Consider the following 25,097-nt stretch of genomic DNA (forward strand, 5'->3'; position numbering starts at 1 on the left):
TTGTAACATATTTTGTTAGATTACTTAAAGTCAATAACATAATCTAATCTAAACACGTTGGATTTCTTCTTCAGCACTAGCAGATTTTTTTTTCACTTGGTATGACTATAAACAAGAAAATAATGTAAGAAATATACACTTCACTGTAAAAATACATTCTCTGAAAAAAAAAACAAACAAACAAAAAAAAAAAAGCCTAAACATCTTATGCAGTTTTGCTACTATTTTAAATATTTAAAACAATATTTAAATTCTCATTGAGAATAAAATGTTTGCAGTAAATCTTTGCTCTAATATCAAAGGAGAAAAAAGTTGTTCTAATGTAAATTTTCTTCATAGCATTTATTATATAATATAATCATGCAAGCTAACAGATGCACGCAAAGGCAAGAAATAGCATTTTAGCTTAGCATAAAGCTAAATGTTCACATGACAGTTTAAACAAAGTTAACTATTTTTGCTGCTCCAAACTTCAAAACTCCACAGAGTGTACTCAACGACATCCTTTTCTGATCCTATGTGGATTCTGTTTATAGAATGAGTCCAAAAATATGTTATTTGTAACTTTCTATAACAATGTTAAAGGCTACATTGTTAGCATTTCTTTTAAAAATACGCTAACCGCATAAAAAACATTGACATGTTTGAATACATGTAACAGGATATTATATTTAAAATACAAAATATTAGTAACAGTATTCCACTACAGTTATAATTGAAATCACTGGTAATCAGATTACAGTTACATTCAAAAAGTATTTTATTACCGATGAGATTACTTTGCCTTTTTTGTCATTTGTCAAATTCTATGTTTTTTATGCGGTTAGTTAGGGTATTTCAAGAAATGCTAACAATGTAGCCTTTAACATCATATAGAAAGCTACAAATAATATATTTTCTGCCTCATTCTATGAACAGAATCCACATAGGATCAGAAAAGGATGTTGTTGAGTACACTCTGTGGAGTTTGAAGTTTGGAGCAGCAAGAAACTTAACCTTGTTTAAACTGTCATGTGGACATTTAGCTTTATGCTAAGCTAAAATGCTATTTCTTGCCTTTACATGCATCTGTTACCTGGTGCAATAATATTTTATAATGCTGAAAATGCACGTTGGAGCATCAGTAGAGCAAAGATGTAATGCTTAATGAGAATTTAAATATTGCTTTTTCTGTAAATATATCTAAAAATCCTTAAAACAAGATCAATTTACATGAGTAGCAAAACTGCATAAGATAGTTAGGCTTTTTTTAGACAATGTTTTATATATATATAAAACATATATATATATATATATATATATATATATATATATATATATATATATATATATATATATATAGATATATATATTATAAGTACATTTTCTTTCTTTATTTACTTTTTTACAAGTAAAACAAATGGCCAATACTAAAGAAGTAATCCAAAGTATTTTGATTACGTTACTACCTTGAGTAAACTAACGAAGCGTATGTCTTCAAATACGTAATGAATGACATTTTACAGCATGTATTCTGTAATCTGTAGCGGAATATTTTAAAAGTAATCTTCCCTACCCTGCATGCCAAGTAATCGTGTATTTATTGCATTTATGTTTCATCTGTCAAAGTGTTTCTAATGTTTTTTTGTTACGCTGTAGAAACACAATGTAACTACCCTATATAGCTCCCAAGGGAAAGTTCCTCAATGACGTCATATCCACCTTTTCACTCACAACAGTGTGAAAGCACTTGTATGAAAGAAACAAATCATAAGAAAGTGTTTCATCGCTGTTCAAAAGCTCCTCGGATTGCATCATTTATATGAATAAATGTCGTCCAAGTATTCTGATTTCCAATGATTTAAATTGTAACTTTTATGGAATACAGTTACTGATATTTAGTATTTTAAATATGTAATCCCGTTACATGTATTCCAATACTTCCCCAACCCTGCCTTTAACCTAACCCAACCCAACCCTAACCCCTAACTCTAACCCTAAACCTAAACCTACCCGTACCTCAACCTCAGTAGCAACTAACTTGAATCTTGTGAAAATTTTGTATAACAACATTGTTAATAACAGAATAAATACACTCTATTGTATGTATTTTATTGTTAGTACATAGTAGATAAAGTGTTATATAATATAAAGTGGTATGAATATTGACATAATAGAGACAAACAGATGAGACAGAATTAGTCACAGGAGTTCCTGTAGCTCAACTGGTAGAGCATGGCACTAGCAACACCAAGGTCATGCGTTCGATTCCAAGGGAACACACAAACTGATACAGTGTATACCTTGAGTGCACTGTAAGTCGCTTTGGATAAAAGTGTCTTCCAAATGCATAAATGTAAATGTAAATATTGCTCCTAAATGTAAAGGTCTATTTCTGACGCTAAAATCCATCATATCTGATTTCTGTATGGGACAACTTAATGTCTGATGGAACATTTTGTATCTGAAGCAAAACCAGTTGAAAGCCACTGATCTTACCGACACAGTGTATCAATTGCTCCGTAACATAGTTCCTCCATCTGGAATGAGCCACGAATCCTGACCTCCACGGGTATATTAAGCTCTCTCCCAGAGCATGTCAGGTTCATAGTCGTACTAAAGGCATCGGGCGAGGAACCGTATTATGTACCTGCCCCTGCAAAACATGTGGCGACTCCATGCCAGGCAGATGTTCGGATAAGCGGACCCGACAAGACAGCTAATTCACCCTTTGGCGGTGGGTGGCCAGGACTCCCATCACAGCAGATGGGCTGTAATTTGGACGGATGTGTGCAGATGTCTTTCTGCGCCCAAATGGATTCATCACACCACTGATGGAGGGGTTGTTTGTTTGTAGCTAATTAGGCAGAAATTTGTTTTCATTCCCTCCTTATCATGGCACAAATTGATCTAATAGAAATGGGGGGTGGGGGGGGGTGTCAAGGAAGGTTTGGAAGAGAAGGAACACCTTGTCATGTAACCTATCCAATCATCAAACAAACATGCTAGTAGGGTTTCATGGTATACAGGTGCTAATCCCTAACCGTAGTATAAGCAGTAACAATAGTGATGCTCCCCTTAACAAACAGTACTAATTGAAGGGATTTGTTTGATGACCTGCGCAAGACCCAGAAACTATTTAATGAGCATACGTGGAATAAAAGAACACTTTGAGAACTGCTCATTGGACTGTGAACAGTTCACATCGCTGTGATAAGCGCTAGCAGAAGACAGAAATAAAAAGAGATATGCTGAGGGAGAGAGTAGAGTCATAAAACTTTCAGCAATGACAACAGAACAGCAATCCATGGTTCTTCTACAAAGGAATGGGAGTGCCAGTGGCCACGGATGACTGATAAATCTGGTCTATTTAAAGCGTGTGGCATTCCACGGGGACAGCGGTGCTGATGCAGCTGTTCTGGCAAGCGAAGGCTACATCCGTCCTGAGCATCCCTTAACTCACCCGTACTCTAGCAGAGAGGCTGCATGTCACTCATTCAGGCCCATATTACTGCATGTGCGCTCTCCATCTGAACAAAAGCTTTCGCCTGATAGAGGATGTGTGGCGGTAGAGTCAGCGTGCAGAGGACAGCGGATGAAATATTGATCAGCTTTTATGTCATTTTAGTTTTGTTTTTGTGCATCCTGCTGCATTTGAACTCATGCAAAATGTTTAAAATAATGATGATGGACTATTAAAAGATACAGCAGAAGTAAACATGGTGTGTGTACAGCAGTGTTGGGCAAAATTCCAAATGTAAGAATTGACTCCCTTTCTATTCATGAACTTGAAGGATGTTGAATTTGAATGAGGAATGACAAATTTCATTAGTCAACTTGTATGTTTTCTTGTAAACCCTAACAACAAAACATAAATAATTATGTAATTAATTTATATTGAATACGCTTATGTTTTTCCCTGAAATGTAGAATACATTGTGTCTCAACTGACATATAAACTAATGCTGTGTTCATGTATTGTCGGAATTACTGTAATTCAGAGATTCTACTTGGAGCTGTTCATGACCTGGGACCTGGGAAGTTATTAATTTATCTGCAACACTCATAATGCCAAAACAGCTTTGTTGTTGATAACTGCAAAATATTTATCACTATTAAATATGAATTCACCTCTATATGTTCTTGCAATATTTTTAAGCACAAAGAAAGCATTCAGGGTAACAATGGCATAATAAAATGGCATATTAAACAGAAATACAGTATATGTAAACTACCTTCAATTGTAGAGGCAGCTGCCATATTGGTTCTTTTTACATGATGTCACGACTGTCAAGTTGAAACTTGCATAGAATTCCAAGATTAAAACTTGTGATGTGAGTGCTTTTGACAAGTCGGAATCTTGTAATTATGGTAATTCCCATATGACGCGAACACACCATACGTTCAGTACTGTCAAAACTACATTGCTGAGTCTGAGTATGCATAATTCCCTACTATTTAGTATGCCAAAAAAAGTATGCCAATGGAGTAGTATGTCCGAATCCTCAGTGTGTATTCATTGAATCCTTCATCAAATACAATAGATACTCTGACAGTAAAGACAGGTCTGTCTTTAAAGATTTATAAGTTATCGTTGAAAATCTATGGGATAAATGAATGGGACTTTTACTTCCCAAACCAGACTGTTGCACTCTATAGAGGGTCTGTGCCGAGTTTGGTGGATGTAGCTTTCAACTGTAGGAGAAGTTACATTTCATAATTTTGCTTTTGTTTAGGGCACGTCAAAAGCAATGCATTGCATCAAAAGCAAATCGCTTCCATTGAAATCGACTGTCTACACTGGATGCGACCGGCACATTGCATTGTGTCGCGCCAACAGTTTAGGGACTCCTCGCTCTATTCCTGACGCGGTGCACACGCTTGACATTACAGCTGACTGTCCATGCACTTCATTTTTTCACAATGTTCGCTTCTACGTCTCAATCCGCAATGTGGTGCTACATCGGTTGCGCCCAGCAGACAAAGTGTAAGCCTAAAGAGTAGAACAGTATGTTGGCTTTTTCAAGTCTTCCTTAACACTCCCCTCATCTAGCATTGGTTGAGCAAACAGATAGTCCTGCCCCAATCTCAAGCAATTGGTTGAGCGAATGTTGCTGCATTTTGAGTCACAGTGTTTATACTTTCCAGGGAAATCAGCCTACGAATGACTTATAACATCTTATAGTTGACTCTGCATATCAAACTTGAATATGAAATAATTTTAACATTAAAAAAATAACACACAACACTTTTAAGTTGAAATTAAGTGATATAATTCCTTGATGATCTATGCATTAATGTTTTACCTATGAGAATGAGGATGCAGACCAGCAGTGCGATAAGAGCGCCGGGACTGAGTGCCACGGACATGACGTAAGCCGTGGTGTTACAGGACTGGATAGCTCCATCCATGTCGCAGCCGCACACATGGATGGTGAGCGTTCCCGTGCTGCTGAGGGCGGGAGGGCCACTGTCAACTACCAGGATGGGTAACAGGTAAACGTTCTGCTCCTGACGGTTAAATCCAGAGCGCTGCGTCCTGATACCCGCGGTGTTGTCTACAGGGTCAATGAGAGAAGAACAGACATATTATGTAAATATAGATGCATTAGTAATTCAAACATCATGTAGCGTATACAGTGGGGTCCAAAAGTCTGACACCATATTAAAAATATGGGATTCACAATCTAATTTCAACCTGGGAATCAAAAGAACTTCAGTTCTTTAGTCACTAATTATATAACATTCTTGGATGATATACTCCAATGGTGAGTACACTTACAAAATATTACAACTACAAACTTTTCCACAATTAGACTTATTATTATAATTACTACAAACATTTATTAGCAAATTTTTGCAACTAGTCACATATGAGTGAATCTCATGAAGAAATGTCCAGGTCATATTTTACCCCTAATTAATTTAAATTAACTTAAATTATAAATTTAATATTAAATCAAATGAATATTTTATTTATTTATTTTTTTTTTTTTTTATAAATGAAGAAATTGTATTTTGCATTAGGAAAAATTACACAAAAAAAGTTAAGCCTATTTTTAAGCCTTTTTTAAAAAAAAAAGTGAAGCCTATTTTTTATTAAAATTTGAAATTAAATGAAATTAATAAAGCTTAAAACTTTTAAGGTTTCTAATTTAATTTAGTAAACGATTACTTAATTCAATTTAATAGAAAGTTATTATGAAATTCTTAATTAAAAGTGTATTTTTAAGACCATTAAGATGAGCATGATGACATTAATTACATTTGATTAAATAACTTAATTAAATTCAGCACAGATACTATCATGATGTACTTTGCAAATGCACTTCATAATTAAACAAATATAACATTTTATTTATTATACATAAATAAATGAATTATATTACTATTCAATTAGTTTACATTTTTATTTTATTTGTATTACTTATAAATTATAATTATTATTTTTTGCGTGATTTTGCATGAAGAAAATGAGGACCATTAAGAACAGCATAATTAAATTAATTACATTTGATTAAATGGTTAAATTAAATGCAGTTCAACAAATACAAATATTAATGTATGTTTACAACTGTACTTTACAAATGCACTTTACAATGTAAATAATATAAAAAAATCCACTTTGCATGAATGAGAATTTTATTTTTTGCATTACTGTGAGCTTCAAAATAGGTTTCGTTTCCTATATGCAAAATATAATTTGTTATTTCTTTTTTAATTATTTTATTTTGAGGTCAAATATGACCTAGACATGTTCTTGACAGGTTTTGTGAGATTCATTCTTTTACAAATTGAGCCTATTTCAAGCTGTTAGCAAAAACATTGCAACTTTGAAGTTCCTGAGAATTGCCCAATTGCTTTTACAGTCCAGCGTTGAAACGGCAGATATATGAATACGACTAACAGTGACAAACAGCGAAACACACTGACAACAACTCAACTAATGGACTTGCAATACAGGCACACTAGCGATCCATCATACAGGACATACATCACTGTCATGTGTGCCGCTGTTCACAGAGACGACGAGGGTTTTTTTGCTGAGTAAAAGCACTATGACATTGTGTCTTGACTGTATGCGTAAATCTTCTTTCAAAGGCACTCTCCTTCTCATAAATACAGCAAACACCATCACAGAAGGCTACAAATCTATTTCTGTTTCCAAGGTTTAAAAATATCAGGAATGGAAACATTACCATAATCAAACAACAGCTCAGTTCCTACAAACAGCAGTAAATGCAGTAAATCCAGTGTGTCTAGATATAAAGAGACTTTTGTAACACTATTTTAACACTATAACACATGATGTCCACAAGAGCGGACAGACCTGTAAAAGCCATTTTCAACTAATCAGGGTGTGAAGTTACATCCAAACCACCATAGGTCATGACCTTTGACACTTACACCTAATCCTATATGACTTTCACCTTTGGATGTCATTGTGTGCTTTATGACATCATAAATTCAAAATGGCTGATGAAAGTACCTCTGGAATATTTACTACCATCTTCTATTGTAGTAGATTGATGTGTAGCTCTTTCAAAATACAGAAATATGCACAAAATAAAATTTTAAGAGAAATACAAATATAAAACAAAAAATTATTACATAGTTTTAAGTGATTTAGTAATTCATGGATCAAAAAAATCCAAAGGAATAATTCACCCCAAAATTCAAATGCTGTCATCATTTACTAACCCTCATGTCGTTCCAAACTTGTATGTCTTTCTTTTCCTACCACTTTACAGTAAGGTTCTATTTGTTAACATTAGTAAATGCATTCATTGTTAGTATCATAAACTAACAATGAATATTAAAAAATGAATATTTTTTTAAATCTTGATAAATGTTCCTTTAGAAATATACTATTGTTCTTTGTTAGTTCATAAGACATTAAGTTTAACATATACTTAACTTTAAATGTTAAAAATGCATTAGGATATGTTGCAATTAGCGTTAACCTAAATGGTATTTTTTATTGTTAGTTCATGTTAACTAATGCAGTTAAATAATGTTAACAAATATAACCTTAATGTAAATTATTACTAAGAGTTCTTTATACTAGAATGTCAAAGCTGCTCTTTTCTTTATCATGAGAGTGAATGGTGACCACAACTTTCACTGCAAAATTTTCAGTGAATAACCACTTGTTTATTATTGTTTTGTATTATATTATATTATATTATATTATATACAGTTTAACACATATGATCATGATTTATCTTTACAATTGTACTTTGAAATAACAAATAAAGCATTTTATCTATATATATATATATATATATATATATATATATATATATATATATATATATATATATATATATATATTTCACTATAATAGTCTAATAAGAATTGGGGTTAAAATATTATTATATTACAGTATATTATATTATATTGGTATATATTATATTACATTATATTATATTATATTGATATATATTATATTATATTATATTGGTATATATGATATTATATTATATTATATTATATTATATTGGTATATATTATATTATATTATATTACATTATATTATATTACATTATATTGCTATATATTATATTATATTATATTATATTATATTATATTGGTATATATTATATTATATTATATTATATTACATTATATTATATTACATTATATTGGTATATATTATATTATATTACATTATATTATATTACATTATATTGGTATATATTATATTATATTATATTATATTATATTATAATGGTATATATTATATTATATTATATTATATTAAAGTGTGTACAATTAAATCAATTTAAACCAAAAAAACAAATACTTAAATAAGAGATTTTATTTTGAATGATTAAAATGAAGACCAATAAGATCAGATTAAATTAATCAAATTTGATTAAATTATTAAATTAAATTCAGTTCAACAAACACAATCATGATGTATGTTCACAATTATATTTTACAATGTAAACAATACAGCATTATATTTTTTGCATTAAATAAATGAAAATTTCGTAAAAAAATAAAAATAAAAAATAAAAAACTGTAAAAAGAATTGGGGTTAAAATATGCTAAATTGTTTTGCAAAATACAAATAGTCCTAAAACAGGCTTATTTTCTTTATGCAAAATATCATTTGTTATTTCTATCTGAGGTTTTGTGATATTCATCCATTTACAAATTGAGCCTATTTCAAGTTGTAAGCTATATTATATTATATTATATTATATTATATTATATTATATTATATTATATTATATTATGTTATACATTTTTATGCATGAATCAAGTTTCCAAATACTTTTTGGGGCGACTATATTTGCCAAATGGAGACATGTTGTAATGTTTCTCCCTAAAAGGGTCAGTTAAATTGAGATGGGAAAACGCACCACCAATGCCAAAAACATCTCCAAACAAACAGAGTAACAATGAACAATGCCCTCTGTTTGTGCGATATGTTTGTTTGCGACTAAAATCACAGCAACAGGCAACAAGGGAGCACATGGACAAGGAAAACGCTAGTGGCACAAGAGAAAAACGAATCAGACGCAAGTCTGTGAAAACAACCTTGTGCTATTGACGGACTCCAGACAAGCTGTCCCACATGAAAGTCAAATGATGTTTTGTTTTGGAGTCGTCAATCAAGTTCCCAATGTGCCAAACAGCTTTCGTTCTCAAAAAGCTCTTGACAATGGTATTCAAAGCAAAAAGTAAGAGGCAAATTTAAATATTATCGTGAAAGGACAACTGCATCAATGACAAAGAATAGTTTTGCAGCAGACTAAAAAGTTTACCATAATGAAAAATTTGTCTGTCCTCAGAGGGAGAATGCAACGCAACACTGCGCTGCTGAACGGAAAGAGTGACAGATTCAATCTGACAGGTGACAAATGTGTCCATGAAAACAGAAGTATGGGAGGATAAAAAGTGTGTTCCTTTGAGTGGGGAATAGCAGGGGATGTCAGTCTTGTTTGCAGAGTTTATACAGATATACAGGTTTGGAACAACACAAGGGTGAGTAAATAATGACAAAATGGGTATACTTTTAAGGGAACACATTTGTCATTAAAGGAACAGTTCACCCAAAATTGAAAATGTAGTCATAATTTATACAAACCCATATGATTTTCTTTCTACTATGTAGCACAAAAGGCTTAATAATAATCTGTCTATACAACATCAATACAATGGATAGTGATTCAATTTCAAAGTTAAAAAAGGACCCAAACTTTTTAACCCTTTAAGCTCAGATGGGTGCAAAAAACAAAACAAAAAACACACAAAATAGATATCTCGAACAACACAAAATAGGTATCGTTTGAAAACTTAGAAGCTCTACTTTCCAATGCATGGTCATTATTATCAAAACTGAACAATTACTTTGAAATTTGCAGACAAATCAGAAGTGTTCCATTTTCATAATTTATCCCCCAAAAAACTTGCACTGTAAATATTGCAATCAGTAAAAGCATCAAACTGATCAAATAGCCATGTGTCATATGTTGTTGGAACGCTGTGAAAGAGTAGAATACAACCAGCCTATTTGTTTACTCAGGGACTTAGCGAGTAACAGCTAAGAATATGTCTTTGACAATAATGTTGGTGTTGCTTGTATGCCACATTTTTACTTATAACTACACTAAAAAGAAACGGAACATAAAATATCACATAACATTACTTAGAGGAGGTGATTATCTTTCAAACGGGCCCACACACAATGTAATCAGATGCACAGATCATTAGATAATCCACATGAAGCTCAATGTTACATATGGCCACCAGGAGATGGCGCCAAATACATGACACAGACTCAATGATGACTCAAATGACACAGAATGAAACTCATTCTGTGAAATCTCATTACTAAAATCATGTCTGCATGCTATACAAACCTTTAGTTTTTGTTGTGTTTGCATGTGTAATTAGTTCTTATGTACAATTATTATGTTTTATTTGTTTGGAGAGGCTTTTGGACACATTGAGGTGTTTTTGTACACTAGGATAAATTATTTTGTAATGCTATTACTTTTGATTGCTTTGTCATATAAAAAAATAAATAATAAAAAAAAATGTGTCAGATACAGTTGACATAATTTGGAACAATATATAAAAGCAGTTTTTCAGAGCCATCTTATTTACACCCAGAGATATAAAATGTCAAATTAGAAAAATAAGACAAAAAGTAAAGTTTTGGCTAATTTTTTTTATTTATTTTTTTTATGCTGAGAGTATGTATAATAATCCATATCATTAATAATTTTGAAAAGTTTTATTTACAATGATGCCAATCACTTAACCCTCCTTGTTTTTTTGTTTTTTTTTTTTTGTTTTTTTTTGTTTGTTTTTGTTTGTTTTTTTGTCGAGTTATATGCCTTTAATTTTGGGTATGCCACTGAAACAGAAAATCTTTAAGGGTTAAAAAAAGTAGACTTTGCAACTCGTGCATCATATTCCAAGTCTTCTGAAGGCATTTGACTTTGGTGAGAAATAACCCAATATTGATGAATTATATGAAGATCACATTAAAACTGAATTGGAAACTTTTAACCAGCACTTCATTATTTATTTTTGGTACTTTTAAAATGTGTTCTATGTATAGATTTAACAGTTTTAGCCTTGTCCCAGACCCAGACTTTCAATATTAAACTATGACAATCTATTATAAAAGCACAAATTATTACATGTTTAAAGCTATGATCACAAATAATGAAATAAACAAACCATTGAAAATGACACTTTGGTGGGAATTTTTATGACTTTCAGTATTTTTCACCTTCTGTATCATGAATACTAAGTATTCACACATTCATCACATTTGGCATACAGCTTTTTGCATACTATATAGTAGGTAAGTATCCATATAGTTATGCAGGGCATGCATATATGTGTGCAGAGTCTCTATATCAGACAGAGTGTCATGTGCTCAAGCATGTGTGTGTGGCCCTCAGTCGCCCTAACATGCTCCGTTGACATTTCGATGGCTCTCTCAGCTGACATTTCCATCCTGTCACATCAGTCTTGATTTAGTCATGCGTCACATACACTTACACACATCTCTAAAAAAGCCACACACTAACCGCATGCCGTTCAGCTCCAAACAAATAAGACACAATAGCAAAATGGAAATAAAGAATATATATTTGAGAGATATCTTAGCAAAAAGTGTCTGATTATCTGGAGGTGTCTTTAATCAATGGAAGATTGCAGCACATGCGTCTGTGAAGGGAAAGCTGTGGCGCTGCGCTTTGAGAGAACCACGCTACAAATGTAACTAATTTAATATTTATACATTTTAAAATATTGTTGAATGTTTTTCCGAATCACGGTTTATTCAGTTATCATTATTATTATTATTATTATTATTTGCATTTTAAACCAATTATTGATCAAAACTAACAATTCTAATATTTGTATATCGATACATATGAATTGGCAGGATTAGTAATAGATGCATTGGAGATTTTTTTAATAATTCATCTTAGTATACATTAGCAAGAAAAAGTATGTGAACCCTTTGGAATTACTTGCATTTATGTATAAATTTGTCTTAAAATCTGGTTTGATCTTCACCTAAGTTTCAACAATGAATCTGTTTTAACTAATAACACACAAATTATTGTATTGTTCTTGCACATATTGAATACATCATTCAAACATTCACAGTGTAGGTTGGAAAACGTTTGTAAACCCCAAGGCCCAATTAATGAAATGAGATTGGAGGTGTGGGTTAAAGCTACTTTTTGAGTTTGCTATTCACAAGAAGCATCTGCTGATGTGGACAATGCCTCACAAAAATGAGATCTCAGCAGACCTATGATCAAGAATTGTTGCTTTGCATAAAGTTGGAAAGGGTTACAAAGTTATCTCGAAGAGCTTAGATATTCAACTGTCCACAGTTAGACAAACTGTCTATAAATGGAGATGATTTAGTACTGTGGGTACTCTCACTAGAAGTGGCCGCCCTGCCAAGATGACTCAAAGGGCACACCGCAGAATGCTAAAAGAGGTAAACAAGAACCCTAAAGTGACAGATAAAGACTTGAAGGAATCATTGGAACTGGTTAACATCTCTGTTCATGAGTCTACTATACGGAAAACATTAAACAGGTATGGTGTGCATGGCAGGACACCATGAAGGAAGCCGCTGCTTTCTAACAAAAACATTGCTGCGCACCTGAAGTTTGCCAAAGACCAACTTGACACTCCACAACACTACTGGGAAAATTTTTTGTGGACTGATGAAACTAAGGTTGAATTGTTTGGGACATACATCACTACGTATGGTGTAAAAAGGGCACCGCATACCAACATAAAAACATCATCCCAATGGTGAAGTATGGTGAAGTATTGTGATTTGGGGCTGCTTTGCTGCTTCAGGGGCTGGACCGCTTGCAATCATGGAGGGAAAAATGAATTCTGCAGTTTATCAAGATCTCCTACAGGATAATGTCAGGGTGGCTGTGCACCAGCTGAAGCTCAATAGAAGTTGTGTGATGCAGCAGGACAATAACCCTAAACACTGAAGTAAATCCACTACAGAATGCCTTAAAAAAATGAAAATTAATCTTTTGGAGTGTTCCAGTCAGAGCCCAGATCTTAACCCAATAGAGATGCTGTGGAATGACCTCAAGAAAGCCGTTCACACCAGACACCCTAAGAATATGTCTGAACTGAAGCAGTTCTGTAAGGAAGAATGGTCCAAAATTCCTTCTGAACGTTATGCAGGTCTGATCCGCAGCTACCAGAAACGCTTGGTTGAGGTTATTGTTGCCAAAAGAGGATCGACCAGTTATTAAATCCAAGGGTTCGCTTACTTTTTCCACAGAACTGTGATTGTTTATTGGGATGTGTTAAATAAAGACATTAAAAATTATAATTCTTTGTGTGTTGTTATCTTAAGCACATTGTGTTTGTCAATACTTGTGACACATTTTATGACCAATTAATGCTGAAAACCAGCTAATTCCAAAGGGTTCACATACTTTTTCTTGCCACTGTATTAATTTTATATACTATTGTTTCTGTTAGTTCATAATGCATTAACTAATGTTAAAATGTATTAGTATATGTAGAAATGAACCAAGATGAATACATATTGTAAATTGCATTAGCTAATGTTAACATACTGTATACAACCTTATTGTAGTGTTTCCAAGTTTGCAAAAAACAAAAAACAAAAAATAATATTAAAATAATGAACATGAATATGAATTAGAAAGAAAATGAAAACACATTCCCCTTTCCTCACGCAAACAACAGATTCTACAACAGAAGGTGATGGTAGGCGACAATGTGGCCTACCTCTTGGGAGTGGTCGTGAAAAATTACATTTGTCAAGTCTGACATACAGTAAAATATGTTTTTTTTTTTTTACTTATTCTGGTCTTTCAAAAGAGCACATAAACTTGGATCATAGTTTAACGACACCTCACACAGTTACAGCTGAACTGCCTGTCTGTACACCAAAACTGCCTGGAGGAGCTGTAACCATCCGATTATCCCTCATACGAGAAACACCGACGACAGAGAGATTAGGTGTTCACTTGGAGAAGTTCAGTTCAAAGATGGTGTAAAACTGCTTTCCAGTAGCTCTCTCTGCTCAGATGATTTTTTTATTTTATTTTTTACTTTTCTAACAGCGAATCAGACTCGACAAACTGCCTGATGTCTATCTCACCTTAAGATGGAATGAAGTCCCAGAACGGTCCAACAAGAGAGAATAAAAGGAAAGACTTCTTTACTCATACTGATTTCTCCTTTGCGGACACACACATGCACACACCTGAGCCCAGGTCATTGATACTGTTGGGTCAAAGGAGAGATGTCTTTTGACAAGTCAGTGGAGACTAAAGAAAAGTCTTGTTCTAGTACTTGTAAATGCGGCAAAAATCTTTGCTCAGACCAAAGATTGCACTACAAATAACCATTTATCTGTAACTTTTAATGGTCCATTTTGATCAGATATTGTTTTCATTTTCCTGAAAATTATATACATGCATGCCATTCCATTTCTGTTCATAGATTTCATCTTCAGATACACAAAAATGACATTTTCAGTAATTCAGTTAATAGAAATTCAGAATTTTACGTTTTCATTTAAGGCAAGTTCTCACCTTTGATGTCCCATAGCGTAAAATGCCGGTTGTTGGAGGCTTCAGGTGCCAGTGTGAAATAGAATCGATGTCCAGATTGTGGCTCGTCCCGGTCGACAACACTGATGGTGTGAATGAGCTGCGGACAGAGATGGAAGAATGGCAATTATCGAATCTTTCTAAGACAGGCATCACTATTAAGGAGGGCTATAAAGGCACCTATTCAGGAATTTGTGGTTTTTTTCTGGTCACAAAGTGTATCAAGATTGAAAAAAGAATATTTTATTTCTTTTTCATTGAATATTGATGGAGCAACATAATTTGTGTGAAAAGAAATGAGGTGAAATTTTATGAAAAATAAAATAAAATAAAATAAAATAAAAGTGCTTGGGGGCCTTTTACCCCACACTTGGTTACAGTGATATAGTGTAGATATAGGGGCAACAGTTGCAAATATGTCAACTTATGCATACATCTTTGAGACAGCAAGATGCTTTTTGAGCAATTCAAAATAACTACTTCAGAAATGGATGCACCATTCCCTATTCATTTTAATCACATTTGACATTTCAGAAAATCTCAAGTATTTTATAAACAAAGGAATCTCCATTGTCAATCTGAGCCCACTTTTAACATTCTTCATAACAAATCTATTCCCCCCACTTAAATTAGGGCTGGTAGAATCACCATGACAACCGCCCCACCACAACGGTGGAGTGCTACCAGCGGTGATGTGCACATACATGTATCAATTTAAAACACCTTGCAAAAATCTGAAATAAATTAAAGGAATATTCCAGGTTCAATACAAGTTAAGCTCAGTCAACAGCATTTGTGGCATAATGTTGATCACCACAAAAATTTGTTTAGACTCGTCCCTCTTTTTCTTGAAAAAAAGCAAAAATTTGAGATTGCAGTTAGGAACTTACATTGGAAGTACTGTCGAAATACTGTCGATTGAGCTTAACTTGAATTGAACCCGGAATATTCCTTTAATGAAATAGCAAATAGCAAATGAGTATAGTGAAGTATTGGATCCTTTGTTGCTGTGTTGGCCATTCTTAATGCTAGAGACGTATACATTTTCAGTTTTTTAGAGACTTTAGGATTCACTGTCCTAGTCACAACGCGAGTTACGCATCTAGCGCAACTTGATCAAGTTCAGCTGTGCATTCGCTTCGCCGCAAGAAAAACAAAACTTTTATCAATATATTAATAACTACAGTCTTGACCAACACAAAATAGGTATCGTTTGAAAGCTTAGAAGCTCTACTTTCCAATGCATGTAGGCGTTATGACCAAAACTGAACAAGTGCATTGCAATCAGAAGTGTTCAGCTCTGATCATTTATTAAAAAAAATTGCACTGTACATGTTATTGTAATCATAACAAATATCTACCTCATCAAATAACCATGTGTCATATGTTGTTGGAAAGCTCTCAAAGAGTAGAATACAACCAGCCTATTTGTTTTACTCACAGACAAAAATATAGTGATATAGCTAAGTCTTTGACATATATAGTTCATGTGAACAGGTATTGCTTATATGCCGTGTTTTTGCATATAACTTTACGAAAAATAAACAGAATATAACATATCACATACCATTACTTAGAGGAGGTGATTATCTTTCAAACGAGCCCACACACAAGGTAATCAGATGCAAAGCTCATTAGATAATTGACATGAAGCACAATGTGCACAAAGCATCAGGCTATCTGGGATCTTGCAATCTGGCTGAAAAGACATCAGCTTTCCTGGATCAGATGACGTCATCGGAAATGATGTAGCGTCATGGAACACTAAGCCAATTGGACTGGGTTCAGATCGGTGCAAAAATCATCCATATTTGGGCAGAGAGACATGGGATTGGTGACTGTTACATATGGCCACCAGGAGATGGCGCCAAGTAAATTACACAGACTCATTAAGTCAAGTGGCACTCATTCTGTGAAATCTCATTGCTAAAATCATGTCTCCATGCTATTAAAACCTTAAGTCACATGTTTAATTAGTTAAGTACAAGTATTCTGCTTTATTTGTTTGGAGAGGCTTTTGGACACTTGGATACATTGTTTTTATAACGCTATAATGTTTGATTGCTTTGTTGAATCAACAGAAACTTTTACAGGTGACATGATTTGTAACAAAACAAAAGCAGTTTTCCTGAGCCACATTATTTACACCCATAAATAGATACATAAATAGAGTCTTTTTCAAATTAGAAAAAGAAGTAATTTTCTCAAATTCAAGTTTTTTATTGTGTGTGATTTTTCAGCAGTTTAATGTATCACAATGAACCATAATCTGTATAATTAAAAAATTGGAAAAGTTTTCTTTACAATGATACCAAACACTTGACCCTCATTGTTTTTTTTTTTTTTTTTTTTTGTGTCGAGTTATAAGCCTTTAATTTTGGGTATGCCACTGAAACAGGACATTTTTAAAAACACCCTTAGAGCTTAAAGGCTTAAAGGTTCTGTCATCATTTCCTCCCCATTTTATTGTACCAACCTGTATGACTTTCTTTCTTCCGTTGAACACAATAGGAAGGCAGAATATTCATACAATAAAAAAGTGAATGGTGCTGAGGCTTTCATTCTACCTTACATTTCCTTTTAAGTCCCACGAAAGAAAGAAAATCCTACAGTCTTAGAACAACATGAGGGTTTTGGGTAACTAACTCTGTAAGAATAAACTTCACCATTTGTGCTATGGATATTTTCTTCAAAAAGTATACAGTATTTGTCTAATTATCCTCCTTTGAAGTCATGGTCATTGTAGTAATTTTCTCTACTGCACATTAATGGCAGTACACTGAGCTCACCAGTTCTACTCGCTTTGATGAATAACAATTTCTCCAATAAATCAAAACCATAAGGTGGAGAAGTTGTTGTCGTAAAGCGAGCGTGGGTGTATTTAAGATGGGCATTTTCTGAAATCGGGCCCAGTCGCCGTCTTTTTGTGAGACAACAGATGGAATGCGTTCAGAAGGGCGGGAGGAACAGAGAAACGGGTGCAAGAGAGACAGACAGTGGGCGGCACTTCAGACAATCCATTAAAAATTCCCAATATTCTCTCGCTCCTCATTTCTCATTACATGGTCATCAAAGGGCTCACATGCCATTTATGTTGATTTTTAGAGGGTGGGGGTGGGAGGATGGGGGGGTGATAGAAAATCCGAAATGGCAATTAGAGGAGAGAGAAGAAGAAAACTAAATTAAAATCTTTTGCTAAGTCTTGCACACACACCATGAAGTACGAATAAAGTCATGTCTCGCACTAAGACATGGATTGGAAAATGAAAAGGAGACACACATACACAAACGCAATGTGAAAGCAAGGACAAATGCTTCTAAAGCACCGTATTATACTCAAAGGAGTCTCCAAACTAACAGTGATGTTTCCCCTTCAGAATGATTAAAGCCAGAGTTTCAGAAAATGGCAGAGTGCTCATCTTAAAGCATCGATCCTGGAGGAAGCAGTCGGTTTGACGGGGTCTGCTTTGACTCAACTACACTCCCAAGAGGAGAAATATACCATTCTAAAATTCAACAATAGTAAAATGCAGTCAAAGTTCTGAAAAGGGTTTAAAAATTGAGTTTATAACGTTTATAACAGATTTTATAATGTGTATAATAGTGTTGGGTTTGAGTCCACCTTAGTCAAGTCTGAGTCTTTTCACATTATATTTAGTATGGATAATAGGTGAATAGAGACGTCTCCCCTCACTTGTGTTCTTCATTGTATTTTCTGACTTTTTTGCCATTTAAACGCAAGTGCCTGCTTTACAGGTAACACACAGCATGGGCGCGTGGGAGAGAGTTAAAAAAGTACTTTGAAAGAGTGCGCGCTGCTGCTCTCAGCCAGAATATTCACACGTAAGGACAGTATCAAATACACAGAATGTATGATAGCAATAACTGTAGAGAGCACATCAATATGAAGACAAAGCTAAATCCCGGACATTTAATGGCAATTTTGAAATCCCGGCCAGATTCTGTTTTCAGGTCTGAAAAAGAGGACATGTCTGGGGAGAAAAGGACGTATGGTTACCCTATGTTATGTTATTTTGTTTGTTTGTTTGTTTGTTTTTCATTGCATCACAAATGCCATGGTCTCGGCCGGACTCTGAAAAAAATCCCAAGTCTGAAAAGCTTGAGTCTGAGTCAAGTCCGAGTAAAAATGCATCCGTGAAAAGTCCAAGTCCATTAAAATTGGACTTGTGACTCGGACTCGAGTGCAAGTCCGAACTCGAGTACCCCAACTCAAGTTTATAACAGATGCTTATTAGTGGTGCTGAGACAAAGCTATTACTATTGCACATACATTATGGCTAGGGGTGTTTCTAAGTGATCAGATGTATGATTTATTTATTAATTATATATATTTTGTAATTTCTCCCCAATTTGGAATGCCCAATTCCCAATGCGCTCTAGGTCCTCGTGGTGGTGTAGTAACTTGCCTCAATCCGGGTGACGGAGGACGGATCTCAGTTGCCTCCGCGTCTGAGACCATCAATCCGCGCATCTTATCACGTGGCTTGTTGAGCGTGTTACCGCGGAGACGTAGTGCACGTGGAGGCTTCATGCTATTCTCCGCGGCATCCACGCACAACTTACCACATGCCCCACGAGAGCGAGAAACACATTGCATACATCAACCTTTTACTGTAAACTATTTAAATCACTGGATTATGCTGTAAATACGCATTACTACATGCTTACTAAACATATATTTTTTTCCATCTAATTTCTAGCAAAATAGCTATATCATGAGATTTAATGTCATAGAAAATTACTCATACTGTGAGTAAAACGTTTTAGCGGTAACATTTTACTATAAGGTCCTATTCATTCACATTAGCTAATGCATTAAGTAAGCTTTGTTAATGGTAGTTAATAAAAATACAAGTGTTCAGTGTTAGTTCATAGTGCATTAACTAACCTTAACATTTGCAACTTTTGATTTTAACAATGTATTAGTATATGTTGAAATTAACATTAACCAAGATTAAAAGTATTGTTCATTGTAAGTCCATGTTAACTAGTGTTGTTAACTAATGCTAACAAATGGAACCTTCTTGTAAAGTGTTACCGATTTTGCTCATACCACTCACTCCTACGGCAAACACAGAACTGTGGATAATACAAAGGCTTGTCCTACTAGAGTAAAATCCCAAGTGGCGAGACTACAAGACCTCGGCAACATAATTCTTAGCACTGTATTTACAACTGATAATGCTGTAGTTGATTACATCCATAATAGCAGTAAACAAAATGCTAAACTATTCTGCACACTTCACATAACCCGCATTATTTGCAGTGCTCCACTTTTGTCTGCGACTGATAATACATATGCTCGAATGAGAGTGGCCTGCATTTAAGTTTCTTTCATCAAAGTGCTGGTACTCCAGTAACTTGTGCCACATTGTCTGGGGCACAGATAACTGCATAAACACAAGATAGCAATCTTCTGCCTTTAGGACATAAGAGGGGGGTCGAGACACAAGATGTTACATTTCTGCTTAAAGTCGACATGAAATCTAAATGGACTGAATTGAATTTCTAAATACACTTTCCTAGTGTTATCGTGCACAATTTATCCATGCACGTTATTCGAAAGAAAAAAATACATCTTAGGAATATTTTATCAAAATGTAATAACTTGCTCTGTCTCTGAAATGACTCATATAGTTTCATGAATAATCATAATAATCTGACAAGATGACGAAATCGTAAAATATCATATGACTTTTCTCATACAAAAAGGTATGAGATTTAGACCAACCAATCAACAAACAGAATTTCAAATTTATACAATACAGGCATTACATTTTAGCTAGCCAGCATAGTCGTAATTCGTACAAGATGGCAAAATCGTAAGATATCATATAACTATTCTTGTACGAAAAGTTACGACTTTTAGACCAAGCAATCAACAAACAGTATTTAAAATGTATACAATACAGGCATTACATTTTAGTTAGCTAACATTGTCGTAATTCGTGTGAGATGGTGAAATCATGAGATATTGTTCAACTTTCCTTGTTTGAAAAGGTACAGCATTTAGACCAACCAATCAACAAACAGAATTTCACATTTTTTCTAGCCAACATAGTCGTTATTCGTGCAAGCTGGCAAAATCATAAGATATCGTTTAACTTTCCTTGTTCGAAAAGGTACCACTTTAAGACCAACCAATCAACAAACAGAATTTCACATTTTTGCTAGCTAACATAGTCGTAATTCGTGCAAGATGGCGAAATCATAAGACATCGTTTAACTTTTCTTGTTCGAAAGGGTACCAATTAATTTATTTTTTATTTTTTACCCCAATTTGGAATGCCCAATTCCCAGTGCGCTTTTAAGTCCTTGTGGTTGCGTAGTGATTCGCCTCAATCCGGGTGGCGGAGGACGAATCCCAGTTGCCTCTGCCTCTGAGACCATCAACCCATGCATCTTATCATGTGGCTTGTTGAGCGCGTTGCCATGGAGACATAGTGCGTGTGGAGGCTTCACGCCATCCACCGCGGCATCTGCGCTCAACTCACCACGCGCCCCACCAACAACGAACCACATTATAGTGACCACGAGGAGGTTACCCCATGTGACTCTACCCTTCCTAGCAACCGGGCCAATTTGGTTGCTTAGGAGACTTGGCTGGAGCGAACTCCAGGGGTGGTAGCAAGCGTCTTTTACCACTGAGCTACCCAGGTCCCCCAGGGTACCACTTTTAGGCCAACAAATCAACAAACAGAATTTCAAATCGATTCAACACATACGCATTTCATTTTCGATAGCCAATATAGCCGTAATTCGAATGAGATGGCAAAATTTAAAGATATTGTACAACTTTTCTTGCATGAAAAGGTGTGACTTTTAGACCAGCTAATCAACAAAAAGAATTTTAAATCATACTTTTATAACGACTTCTCATGAGACCGGGTTGGTGAAACTGTAATAGTGATGCTTGCCTTGGTAAGTACAACCATTAAAATTAATAAATGCATTGAATGCATTGAATGTTTTCTTAACAAACTGTGCTAACTGTGATGCCAAGGACAAAAACACTAACAATAGAATTAATAAAACAAATTACGATTTTGAGGGCAAAACTAATGCCTGAGGATGTTGTTTTGGGGAGGAAGGACTTTTGAGAGAGACGGAGAGAGACAAAAAGAGAACGCGAGAGAGATTGTGAGAGAAAACCAACGTGTGGGAGTTTATTGAGTGGCAAACAGCTCCCTCAAGCAAAATCATCTAATTCGATTTCCATCCAGCAGCCCCCTCATGACCCTTTAAGCCGCTCGAGTCTTGGAAAGTAAGAAGTGAAGCGGCTCCCAAAAGTCTTCAATGTTCTCCAGAGCTTTCCAGGACCAAAGGTCTTCTCCAAGAGTCTGCTTCCTTCACACGGCAGAGGAGGAGGATGTTGACCTCCGAGATGGAAAGGGAAATTGAGGGAACATTTTTTTAAAGTCAAAGCTTTTTTTATTGTCATGTGTACAGAGTACAGAGTACCAAGTACAATGAAATTCTTACTTGGGTGTTTCTCGCAAAACTGAGACAACATGTATGTGCAAAGAAAGTAAGACAAAAAGGGAGTGACAGACAGCAGGGCTAGCCAACCATGCCCCTGGAGAATATGTAGTGTAATGTATATGTAAAATGAGTATGTATATATGCACTCATATATTAATGTGTAATGTAAATATGTACATATGTATATAAGTGTGTAACACTAGTTGCAGGCTGAACAGAAATAATAGTGCAAAAAGGTTGACGTAAGTGTTCTGAAATGAGTGTTAAATTATATTAAGTGTGTACGTGAAGGGGTATGTAAAGTTATGTATTAGATGTAACAGTATGATTGAACATTCTTATGGCAGTGGGGTAGAAGTTGTTCCTGTATCTTGATGTGCATGTGCTGATGCACCTGATCCGCTTCCCAGAGGGGAGAAAGGAGAAAAATCTTCATGCAGGTTGACTAGAGTCCTTCATGATGCTTTCAGCTTTCCTAAGACAGCTTTTAGAGTGGATTTCCTGGATTGCGGAGAGACGTGTGCCTATTATTCATTGAGCTGTTTTCACCACCCTTTGCCAAGCAGTCTTGTCCTGTGACAAGCAGCTGCTGTACCAGGATGTAATGCCTCCGGTGAGAATGGATTCAACAGCACACCTGTAGAAGCTGGTCATGACTGCTGTGGACATCCGAGTTTTCCTCAGACATCTGAGGAAGTGAAGACTTTGGTGAGCTTTTTTGCTGGTATTGAGAGCGAGGTTGTTACTCTGGCACCACTCTGCCAGGTGCCTCACCTCCTCCCTGTCGGCCGTCTCATCATTGTTTGTGATCAAGCCTACTACGGTGGTGTCATCAGAAAACAGATGGAATTGGAGCTGTATCTGGCTACACAATCATGGGTGAACAGGGTGTACAGTAGTGGGCTCAGCACGCTTCCCTGTGGTGTGCCAGTGTTGAGGATCAGAGAGGAGGAGGTGTTTTTACCCATTCACATATGCTGGGGTCTGCCAGTGAGAACATCCAGTCTCCAGTTGCATAAAGTGGGTCCGAGTCCTAGGTTAAGCAGTTTCTATATATTTTGATGGAATAACCATGTTACCGTGTACCGTGTATAAATTTGTGCGAAGAGTGTAAATATACACTTTCCACCATGTCAGTGATGTCAAACAGAAATCTACCAATGTTCTAATTGAATTCATCATGTAATCTGCCGTGTTTGTTTCGCACACAGATATCATTTGTGGTTTAGATCTTTTCACTTGAACTAACCATGAAGAAACTGAGCAAACCGAGACAGTGATCTAAAATATTCACGTGAACCGATTCGTTCGATAGTTCATGTAAGTGAACTGGTTAAAACAAACGATTCACCAATCAACTTATAAGTAGCGTTTGGAAGTCCAATTCATTTGACTGAATCGGTTGTTCAGACTGTTCATGTAAATGAATGATCAGACTGCATATGGAAAAGAGCAGCATGGACATTCTGCCTAACATCTCCTTTTGTTCTCCACGGATGAATGAAACACATTTAGGTTTGGCGGCTAAGTAAACGATGACCAGATTTTCATTTTGAGTGTACTATTCCTTCAATTCTGTAGGAGTGAATTCAACACTGGCTGATTTTACTGTATAGTAATCTATATGAGTACATGTCACTATATGAGAGGGAGCCAATTCATCTGTATAGCCATTGTGTGTGTGTGTGTGTGTTTGAGAGGATGAGTGTACCCCACCCCCTCCCAAACATTAGTCATGTAGCTGGGACTGTCCCGAGGAAAACCAAGCCCTTGTGATTCGTCACTGAGAGCCACTCGGCATCGTTTGATGTCTTGTGCGAGTTGACAGGCTTCTCGTCCCCAGGCTCTTCTTAGTATTTGCCTTTCCACCCGGCCTTTTCCTACACACGCACCGCTATATGATATGTGTCTCTTTGTATCTGATCAGATCCATTTGCCCAAATACCACAGGGTTACGAGTGGAATCCCACATGCTCAAACTGTTTCACATGTCAATCAGAGCAAGGGTCAGGCATACAGATTATGCATGGACTTGAGAAAATTATGGGTGGAAATGTTAAATTTAGAGGAAAACTCTAACATGATAACATGTTTATAGGTAATTCATACTGACAAATCAAATGTATTATTAAAAACTATGCTTTGAATGGTAAACAACAGTTATATAAAAATCTTTGAATACATTTTTTCCTATTTACATGGTACTACAAGACACTTCAAAGAATACCACAGTAGTAGCATGGCACAAAAAAAAAAAAAAAAAATGTCCAAAATAAATAACTAAAAAAAACATGATAATACCCATGTCCAAAATAAAAAATAAAAATATGGTATTACCATGGTACTATGTCCAAAAAATCTAAACAAAACAACATGGTAATACTATGACACCATGTGCAAAAAAATAAAACAAATAATAATACCATCTTACCATGTAAAAAAGAAATAAAAAACAAGATAATACCATGATACCATGTCCAAAATAATAAAAAAATAAAAAAA

The 25,097-nt window shown here is 35.0% G+C and overlaps 1 protein-coding gene across 1 annotated transcript in view; it reads right to left on the bottom strand.

Moving 5' to 3' along the window:
- Positions 1-25,097, bottom strand: part of LOC127446005 (cadherin-22-like) — a 146,148-nt gene that overhangs the window by 16,086 nt on the left and 104,965 nt on the right. Inside the window, exons 9-10 of the mRNA XM_051706592.1 lie at positions 15,075-15,192; positions 5,286-5,537 (exon numbers count right to left, since the gene is read on the bottom strand). Coding sequence (XP_051562552.1) covers positions 5,286-5,537; positions 15,075-15,192 — 370 coding nt within the window. The remainder of the gene's footprint in view (positions 1-5,285; positions 5,538-15,074; positions 15,193-25,097) is intronic.

This window comes from Myxocyprinus asiaticus, chromosome 9 (genome assembly GCF_019703515.2).
Source record: "Myxocyprinus asiaticus isolate MX2 ecotype Aquarium Trade chromosome 9, UBuf_Myxa_2, whole genome shotgun sequence".
Taxonomy (NCBI): Eukaryota; Metazoa; Chordata; class Actinopteri; order Cypriniformes; family Catostomidae; genus Myxocyprinus; species Myxocyprinus asiaticus.